Raw genomic sequence first — 10,657 nt, 5'->3', positions numbered from 1 at the left:
TTATTGCCTGTTTGAGGTTGATGTTGGACTCCAAAACACCAATTCTCCCAGACTTGATCTAGATTGCCATCTATGAGCTCCAACATCCTGCAAAGGTCACATAGACATATCCAAACATAGGAACAACCCGAACTAAAGGTCAAACTGAACTTAGCTTTTTCGGGCTGCTTCTAGTTCTGGTATTGACACTACTCTTAGTGACCTTGTTCACTTCTTGAGCTTGATCTTGAGCTATATGACTTACACCACATAACTATAGATGTTACTTCATTGGTTGTAAGTCATGTCCTTATGTAGTGATCCTTGATGCACCATAACTCTTCTTAACTCGATCAACCTTGGCTTTGCAAGTATTCTTCTTCACTCTTGGCTTTGGGTTCCTTGGTCTCCTTGACCTTCTCCCGTGCACTTGGTACCTCGAAACTCTTCTTGCCTCCATCCTTGGCTTGACCAGTTGTCTCCAAGCTATGCACACCAAGTCTCATAGAAGCAGTATTCTACTTCACTTGTGATGTCCACAACATAATCAATTCTGCCTTTAGACCATCACTTTTGGATACTTGTGTTGAGCTTTACAAGCTTTATACTAAGCACCTACCCAACACTTAACACACATGTCAGTCCTTTAATTGGGTTGCCATCCAAACCGCCAAAACCCACAAGAGAGCTTATAGTCGTCTGCCTCATAAAAGCAAGTATAATAAGATGATGTAGACAAGTTGTAAGAAATGCCATATCAGATTTATGGTGTCGTGGACGAAAGAGACACGCAGAGAGAAAGAAAAGAAATTGATCAGACTCCAAGACACTTTGTGAGAGTAAGAGATGAAGTAAGTATTAAGGTAGTGTTTGGTTCTAGAGCCAATTGGGATGGAACGACTCTATCCCAGAGAGCGGCTCCGTCTATTATGGGAATTTGAGGAGCCGGATGGTTTAACATTTAAGCATAATTTTTTAGATTCATTCAATTCTATATGGAATCAATTCAAACAACAACAAATTGGTAGCATAGCGATTTCGTCCCACCATACTCTAAAACTAATACTACCTAAATATATACTCTTTTTTTTGTCACGTTTTAGTTTTAAAATAAATTAATTGACGACAAATATTTGAGAATCAAGGTAGTAGCGTATATTATTGGAGAGTTACTGTATTTTTATTTGGCTATATATGACATGCTAATATCATATAGCCGGCTGAGAAGGAATCAACGACCGACCCGTCTATTTTCGCAGAAAACCCCTCAAATTCTCCGTTCCCTTCGATCCACCCCGCATCCCAGGGAGTCCTCCACTACAGTTCTTGCCCACCTACGGCGATGGCCGGCCGCCTCCCGGGCGCCGCCGCGTCCTCACCGTTACCCCGCGCCCTCCTCCTCATCGCCGCGCTTGTTCTCTTCTCCATCTCTTTCCTCTCACTCCGCTCCCTGCGCCCCGCGGCGGACCCCGCGCTTGCGTCCGCCGCCGACAAGTACCGTCCTCTTCTCCGGCTCCAGTCCTCCTCGTCGGTGTACCATTCTCCGGAGGCGTTCACAGCGGGGTACGCGGATATGGAGCGGAGCTTCAAGGTGTACATTTACCCGGACGGCGACCCCAAGACATTCTATCAGACGCCTCGCAAGCTCACGGGGAAGTACGCCAGCGAGGGCTACTTCTTCCAGAACATCCGAGAGAGCCGGTTCCGCACCGACGACCCGGACCAGGCGCATCTCTTCTTCGTGCCCATCTCGCCCCACAAGATGCGCGGCAAGGTGTCTCTTCCTCCCCTGTCTCTCTCGAACTCTAACCACTACTGATGCTATTAGTCATCGGTGGACGCATTGCATTAATGTTGCCACATCCGCGATGGTTGGACCGTGTGACCATTTGCTGATGCCACATTGCCTCAAGGGAGTTAAGTTATTCTGAATCTTTTGGTTATGGTAAGCATAATGTGGGGTGTAGCTACGATCATCAGTCTTGGTTGGTTGCATTATGATGCTCCCACTAAGGTTTGGACAAATCATGATTAATAGTTTGACAGTGGGAGTAGCATTTGTGAAAATTTCATTTTAGTTGAGCTTGCACTTAGACCAAGTTTAATAATAGAGCCAACTATTGGTGGTAAGGATGCTTACAGCTTGCCATTTAGCCCGTTAACTCTTCAGTATTAATGCAAGACTCCACTTATTTCTCTCACAAAGGTTCTTGTGTCGAAGCCAGCTATAAGTTTACAGGCCGCTTCTCCTCTCTCCTCCACATCAGCATTTAGTTAGCTTATAGCCTCTTATTATACTTGCTCTTATAATAGGTTATTGTAATATGTTAATTAATGTGCCCTTATGGGCTATGGCTGCTGATTGATTTGATAGGTTATCTGTTATGGTCGGCACAAATTATAAGCGCCGGCCACAGGCCATACGCGGCTAGGATGGATCAGATCGGCCGATAGACTAGATAAGACCGATCTAATAGGAGGGATAGTGGCACAAGCCTATCTAATAGGAGAAGTAGTTGGATAAGGATTAGAATTAGCAGGGATTCCATATCTCCTTGATCAGATAAGCAATAGCCAGGATACAAATAATTGTAATGGACCATCTAATGGAACAAGCAGAAGCAATTCATTATTGCTACCTACGCCCAGGGCTCTTGCTCTTCTCTGATTGCGCCCAAGCTCCTAGCAACGGCGTCCAGGCGCCGAGAACCCCAACCATCTCCATCCCCTCACCCCTACTCCCTGCGAGCCATCCCTGGTAGGATCCATAACCATAACAATTTGGTATCGGAGATATCAGGTCTTCCATCCACCACATCCTCGCCATCAGGCACATCTGCGCCTCCACCACTAGGAACATCTGCACCACCACCAGCCGCCACAACCCAGGCCCTCCAAACCACCACACCCCCGCCGCCCATAACCCTGGAATTCGTCGCACAAGTCACCGACCTCACCAGATCCGTGGCGGCCATTACCACCTTTCTGTCCCACACCTTCGTGCCACCACAGCACCACCTACCGTAGCCATCCCCAGCCCTAATGCCTCCAGCAGCCAACCAACTCCCAGCACCAACCCAACAACCAGCAGCCCTGTCCCCATACACCTCCTGACCATGCCTCCATCGCCATCACCAATTCCGCCATATGTATTACCACAACCACAACCTTCCCAGTATACCATGTCAACAATACCAACCACAACCGCCCCAACCAACCCTAACCACAACGGAGTTTTTTACGGCGGAATCGATGGAATACTGCTTTATAGGGAGCCGACCACTAATCACAGGGGCCCTGCCAGACTGCCTACCCCAGCCTCCAACCTGACGTCGCCCCGTTCCTACAAATTGGACTTCCCAACCTACGACGGCACGACAGATCCCCTACACTGGATCAATCAGTGTGAGCAGTTCTTCCGTGGTCAGCGGACGCCGGTCTCGGTCGTACATAGCTGGCCTCCTACCACCTCACCGGCGCGGACTAGACATGGTACTACACACTTGAACAGGACGAAGGCATGCCTGCATGGGGCCGTTTCCGGCCCAACCGTGCAAGGTACACGACTATCCGAGCTGGCGCGCCTTCCATTCACATCCACAGTGTAGGACTACGTCGACTGCTTCAACATCGTACTATGCCACGTCCGCGATCTCACGACGGCACAGAAGGCGGAGTTGTTCGTCGGTGGCCTTCCGGATCACATCCGGATCGACATCGAGCTTCGGGAGCCACGGGACCTGTAGCCTGCGATGTACCTCACGCGCGCCTTCAAAACACGCGCAAACGCAGTGGTCCTAGTGTCGGCAACACGTAGCGCCTAGCCCTCATCACGCCAAGGACCGACAACACTCCATCGACCGCCTCTGCACCCAGCGGCACAGGCAGGCGCACATGCGGCCACACAGCCACCTGGCGTAGGTGGGCTGGCGACTGCTGCTGCGCTCGGACAGACATTTCACAGTCTGTCACCGGCGGAACAGCTGGAACGTCGTCGCCAGGGGCTCTACTACAACTGTGACGAGCAGTACACCCGGGGCCATGTCTGCCAACGCCTCTTCTACCTAGAGTCTGCCGACTACATCGACGACGATGGCGCACCTGACGACAGCACCGTAGCCTCTGTCGAACCAGCACCGAATCCAGCAGACGAGGCAGCACAACCTACTGTCTCCCTTCACGCCATCGCAAGCGTGCACACAAAGCACACCATGCTGCTGCCCGTTACTATACACGACCACAACCTCATCGCCCTCCTTGACTCCGGCTCCACCACCAACTTCATCGACGCCGACCTCCTACCTCGACTCGGCATCACCGCCGACCCTCGCCCATCCCTACGCGTACTGGTGGCCAATGGGGACCGCGTGCCATGCCAGGGCATAGCACGAAACGTGGCCCTCACCATCGATAAGGAGGCCTTCGACATTGGCTGCTATGACATCAACCTCGAGGAGTTTGACATCATCCTCGGCATCGAGTTTCTCCAGACGCAAGGTCTCGTCCTCTGGGATTTTAGGGCCCTGCACATGTCCTTCAGCCGGGGCAACCGACACATCCAGTGGTCGGGGCTCCGCTCCCGGCATGGAGCCGGCACCGACCTGGTCACCCATGCAGTGACCGGCGCGCCGGAGCAACCACTACTCGACCAACTGTCCAACTCCTCCAGTAGTTCGAGTCGGTCTTCCAGGAACCCCAGGGGCTTCCTCCGGCTCGGCCCTACGACCACCGCATCCACCTGCTTCCGGGAACAACTCTAGTCGCAGTACGGCGTACTGGTACCCGCAGCTACAGAAGGATGAACTCGAGCGCCAGTGTACGGACATGCTCGCCCATGGCATCATCCGCCCAAGCACATCACCATTCTCAGCCCCAGTGCTGTTGGTGCGGAAAGAGGACAAGACTTGGTGATTCTGCATCGACTACCGCGCTCTCAATGCCAAGACATCTAAGGACAAGTTCTCTATACCAGTGGTCGACGAGCTCCTCGACGAGCTCCACGGCGCCCACTTCTTCACCAAGATGGATCTGCACTCTCGTTACCACCAAGTGCGGATGCACCCCGACGACATCGCCAAAACAACGTTCCGTACACACGTCGGCCACTACGAGTTCTTGGTGATGGCCTCACCAACGCACCAGCAACCTTCCAAGCCCTAATGAATGACGTGTTGTGCCCCTACCTTCGCAGGTTCATGTTGGTGTTTTTTGATGACATCCTCATGTACAACACCACCTAGGCCGAGCGTCTCCAGCACCTCAGCGTCGTCCTCCACGCCCTCAAGTCACACTGCCTTCACCTCAAGCGCTCCAAATGTTCATTTGGGGCAACCTCGGTGACCTACCTCGGGCACGTGATATCGGCGACTGGCGTTGCCATGGACGCCGACAGGATCGTGGCAATCGTCTCTTGGCCGAGCCTCGGGCTGCTCGCGGCCTCCGCGGTTTCCTCGGTCTCACAGGCTACTACCGGAAGTTCATCCGGGACTTCAGCATCATCGCAACTCCACTCACCCGCCTCCTGCGATGCGTTCTCCTGGGATGACGACGCCGAGGCGGCCTTCCAGGCGCTGAAAATCACCCTAACCATAGGTCCTGTTCTACAGATGCCGGACTTCGACAAGCCGTTCACGGTCGACTGCGATGCGTCGGGCGTGGGGTTCGGCGCAGTACTCCACCAAGGCGCTGGACCCCTCGCTTTCGTCAGTCGGCTATTCGCTGCTCGTCATCTCAAGCTGACAACATACGAGCGGGAGCTGATCGTCCTAGTGCAAGCTGTGCGACACTGGCGCCCCTACTTGTGCGGACGCACCTTCATCGTCCGCACCGACCACTACAGCCTCAAGTACCTACTAGACAGTGTCTCTCCACGGTGCCCCAACACCAGTGGATCAGCAAGCTCTTCGGGTACGACTTCATCGTCGAATATCGCCTAGGAAAGCTGAACACAGCGGCAGATGCTCTCTCCCGCTGCGACACCGAGCTTCTAGGCGACGGCCCGCCCGGCGACAACGTCAGGGCAGCCGCCTGTGCCCTCTCCGCTCTCCGGGCCGTCATTCACCCTCATCGACGACATTCGGATCGCCACCAAGGAAGCCCCGGACGTGCAACTCCTCTCTCGACGCCTTCAGGAGGGCACGCTCACTGGCCCATGGCGCCTGGAGGACGGGCTGCTGCTGCACGCAGCCCGAATTTTCGTACCGGACCACAACGACTTGCGCCACCAGGTGCTACTATTAGCTCACTCAGCGGGCCACGAGGGCATCCAGAAGACGCTTCACCGCCTACGCTCCGACTTCTACATCCCAGGCGATCGCGTACTGGTCCAGGACTGGGTCCGGTCCTGCGCCACATGTCAGCGGAACAAGACGCAGACCCTCCGGCCGGCGGGACTACTCTAGCCCCTCGACGTGCCGTCCCAAGTCTAGGCCGACATCTCCATCGACTTCATCGAGGGACTCCCGAAGGTGGGCGGGAAGTCCATCATCCTCACAGTGGTCGATCGCTTCTCCAAGTAAGCCCACTTCATCGCGCTCGGCCATCCCTACACCGCAGCATCAGTCGCACGTGCCTTCTTCGACGACATCGTGTGGCTACACGGGTTCCCCTCTTCCATCGTCAACGACAGGGTCCCTGTGTTCACAGGACATGTGTGGCGCGACCTCTTCAAGATGGCGGGCGTCATGCTGCGCATGAGCACAACATTCCACCCCCAGACTGATGGCCAAACCGAGGTCGTCAACAAGATCATTGCAATGTATTTACGGTGTCTGACAGGAGATCGACCGCGTGCTTGGCTAGATTGGCTGCCCTGGGTGGAGTATTGCTACAACACCTTGTACCACTCTGCCTTGTGCGCAACACCCTTCATGGTGGTTTACGGGCGACCACCATCAACCATGCTGCTGTACCAGCCAGGAACGGCGCGCACGGAGGCGGCCGACAAGATCCTATGCAGCCATGACGAGATGCTGGCAGAGGCTCGCCAACGCCTTCTCCAAGCGCAGCAGCTCTCCAAGAAGACCTATGATGCCACGCACCGCGACCTGGAGCTGTAGGTGGGCGAGTGGGTGTGGCTGCGACTTCTTCACCGAACGACACACTCCTTGGACGCCAGGGACAAGGGGAAGCTCGGCCCACGCTACGCAGGCCCCTTTCGCATCCTGGAGCGTACCGGGAAGGTCGCCTATAGACTACAACTACCGGAGGGCGCCCGTCTCCACGACGTGTTCCACGTGGGGCTGCTGAAGCGCCACAAGGGTGATGCTCCCACCAAGCTGGCGACTCTCCCCCCGGTTCAGGACGGCCGCCTCCTGCCTACACCAGCCAAGGCCCTGAGGGCACACCTTCGGAGGGGCACCTGACACATTGTAGTACAGTGGCAAGGACTTTCTCAGGACGAGGCAACTTGGGAAGAAATGGACGACTTTCGCCGCCTCTACCTCAACTTCCAGCTCGAGGACGAGTTGTTTGCGCAGGCCGGGAGAGATGTTATGGTTGGCACATACTATAAGCGTCGGCCACAGGCCACATGCGGCCAGGATGGATCAGATTGGCCGATAGATTAGATAAGGCCGATCTAATAGGCGGGGTAGTGGCACAAGCCTATCTAATAGGAGTAGTTGGATAAGGATTAGAATTAGCAGGGATTCCATATCTCCTTGATCGGATAAGCAATAGCCAGGATATAAATAACTGTAATGGATCATCTAATGGAACAAGCAGAAGCAATTCATTATTGCTACCTGCGCCCAGGGCTCTTGCTCTTCTCTGATTGCGCCCAAGCTCCTAGCAACGGCGTCTAGGCGCCGAGAACCCCAGCCATCTCCATCCCCTCATCCCTACTCCCTGCGAGCCATCCCTGGTAGGATCCGTAACCATAACATTATCACTTTAATGTAAGATCCTTGTTTTTTTAACATGTTGCATCACAATAATTGCAATTCGTTTGTTTTTCCCTCTGGGATACCTGTCAAATTTTCATTTTCAAATTTATGGAAGCCTTGTATGATTGGTATGCTTATTATATATGTCTTTTATTTCTGCTCTTGTTTCCTTGTAACAGTAGTTATTTACTTATTTATGTGTGGTGTTTCAACATTGCAGGGTACTTCATACGAGAATATGACGGTGATAGTTAAGGATTACGTAGAAGGTTTGATAAACAAGTATCCTTACTGGAACAGGACACTAGGAGCAGACCACTTCTTTGTCACCTGCCATGATGTGGGTGTGAGAGCATTTGAAGGACTTCCATTCATGGTGAAGAACTCTATTAGAGTTGTATGTTCGCCAAGCTATAATGTTGACTTTATACCACATAAGGATATTGCGCTTCCTCAAGTACTACAGCCATTTGCCCTACCTGAAGGAGGAAATGATATTGAGAACAGGTTAGTATTTGTTTAGTACAAGTACTGTGGAGAATAACTGGTATGTTTCTCCTAATATTTTTCTAGATTTTATTAGTGTTCTCGGTCCTTCATGTGCTCTAGTGCCTAAGGTTTTAATGCCAAGAAAAATTGGAAAAAAATATTTAAATGTCAAACTCTATGTGGAACACACTTAACGAGTTGTATCCTCATTTATGCCTTAAAGTGTACATGGTTCCACACTGCCCATTGCTCCAATCTAGTGCTATGAATCACTTAGGTATAGGAAAATTGGAAGTTGATTGCAGCTCTGAACTTGTTTTTGTCACCTTATTAAAATATAATGCTTGCATGTGTTGTTTAATGATGGCTCCTCTCCTTTTTCTCTCGTTAATTTTACTTTGAGACATCACATTTATGACAAAATATTCACACAGCTAGTCACTGTTATATTCCCAAGGCAAGCCATTTTATTCTACCATTCTCTCAGCTTTACACGTTTCTTGTGTCCCAACCAAAATACACCTCAGAAAAAGAACTGAAGGGACTACATCATAAACTATATTTGGTCTTAGCCTAATAGCCTATTACTAATTATATTTTATTATTGTTTTTTAATTCAATCAGGACAACTCTTGGCTTTTGGGCTGGCCATCGCAATTCCAAAATAAGGGTTATCCTAGCACGAGTTTGGGAGAATGACACAGAGCTTGCTATCAGCAACAACCGGATCAGTAGAGCTATTGGAGAGCTAGTTTATCAGAAGCAGTTTTACCGTACCAAGTTCTGTATCTGTCCTGGCGGCTCTCAAGTTAACAGTGCCCGTATATCTGATTCAATACACTATGGTTGTGTTCCTGGTTAGTATTTCTGCTTATACACTTTGGCAATACACCTAAATTGTTGCATTACCATTTTATGGGAACATAGTAATTTAGTTTCTTCCTGATTACATTGTTCTGATACATATTCTTCTATATCCTTTTAGTTATTCTGTCAGATTACTATGACCTGCCTTTCAATGACGCCCTTGACTGGAGAAAGTTTGCGGTTATACTTAGGGAGAGAGATGTATATCAACTGAAGAATATCTTGAAATCTATATCACAGGAGGAGTTTGTTTCATTGCATAAATCTCTAGTTCAGGTTTGTTTATTCTGAACACCTGTACTCTTTCTATGTTCTTTGCATTCACTGTTCTACAAAAAAGTAGGGCCAGTTACACTTGGTAACATTGAGATTTCAAATATTAAATTAGACTGTAATAGGAAGATTATCTATGATATGTCAAAATAGCAATAATATGACAGTAGAAAATTAGCTACTCTGAAGTGTATTCGTGTAAGAAGTGAATCATTTGCTTTGGCAATTGTTTTTGCTATAGTGCTCTGAAATGTCAGTTTGAGATTAATAGATTCCTAACTAAATTACAGCTTAATTCTGCGCTAACAAGTTACAATACAGGTGCAGAAACACTTTGTGTGGCATTCACCTCCTGTATCCTACGATGCATTCCACATGATTATGTATGAACTGTGGCTGCGGCATAATGTAATAAAGTACTAAGCTTCTCAGCCTCTGAGTTTTGATTTCTAACCTAAATGACTGATCCATCGGAAAGATACTACAAAGTCTGATAGCCTGCTGTTACTGCCTTGAAAATGGGCTTCTGGTTCTTTGTTCTTTGAATCACCAGATGGATGATTATTGAATATAATGTTAGCTATGCATGGTGCAATGGAGAGCATTTCCATCGAAGAGTTGACCGTTGTTCAGCATATATGGCAAAACTGTAGTCCTGGTTAATTGATGGATTACTTGATTCTTTTAACAATAGTTAGCTTTCCCATATTGCAATCTTTCCCTCTAGATATTACTTATATTCCGTGGATCTGCTTGGTTGATTGCATGTATTTTCTCGCGTAATTTTTTTCTGTTCAATGGTTTCAGGCATGTAAGTAATGTACAATATTATTGATGTGAAACATAGTCCATTTTCTTCTGACAGAACATGTAACTGTGAGTTGTGACAAAAAACAATCATTTGATTTTCGGTCTCCTTGAAGTTTCAAGTAAAAAAGAAGCCAATTTCGACCTTTTGGCGTGTGTGCACACAAAAGGGCCTCTATATAAGTTGGTTAGGTGATCTGATTAGTTGGTTTGAGTAGCTTTTTAAGTCCTAAGGCGTTGTTTTGGTACTCTAGTATAATCCACGTGTGTTGAGGTAGATTGAGGCCTTGTTCGGTTATTTTAATTCCATGTTGATTGATGTGTATTCGGATGGATTTTGATTTGCTATAGATTTA

General features: G+C 49.5%; 1 protein-coding gene across 2 annotated transcripts; it reads left to right on the top strand.

Annotated features, from left to right (window-relative positions):
* The first annotated feature begins 1,221 nt into the window (after nucleotides 1-1,221).
* Nucleotides 1,222-10,409, top strand: LOC100193644 (exostosin-like protein). 2 transcript variants are annotated; one of them, XM_008682952.4, is made up of 5 exons: nucleotides 1,222-1,753; nucleotides 8,086-8,372; nucleotides 8,979-9,211; nucleotides 9,340-9,497; nucleotides 9,822-10,409. In XM_008682952.4, exons 1-5 carry the CDS (start codon nucleotides 1,322-1,324, stop codon nucleotides 9,915-9,917), a joined length of 1,206 nt encoding a protein of 401 aa, XP_008681174.1. In that variant the 5' UTR covers nucleotides 1,222-1,321; the 3' UTR covers nucleotides 9,918-10,409. The 2 variants fall into 2 exon arrangements, with proteins under 2 accessions (XP_008681174.1, NP_001132213.1); NM_001138741.1 differs by having other exon boundaries at nucleotides 1,234-1,753; nucleotides 9,816-10,201.
* The last annotated feature ends 248 nt before the right edge of the window (nucleotides 10,410-10,657 follow it).

This window comes from Zea mays, chromosome 5 (assembly GCF_902167145.1).
Source record: "Zea mays cultivar B73 chromosome 5, Zm-B73-REFERENCE-NAM-5.0, whole genome shotgun sequence".
Classification (NCBI taxonomy): domain Eukaryota; kingdom Viridiplantae; phylum Streptophyta; class Magnoliopsida; order Poales; family Poaceae; genus Zea; species Zea mays.
Note: the sequence above shows the minus strand (reverse complement) of the source record. Positions and strands in the feature narration are given on the sequence as shown.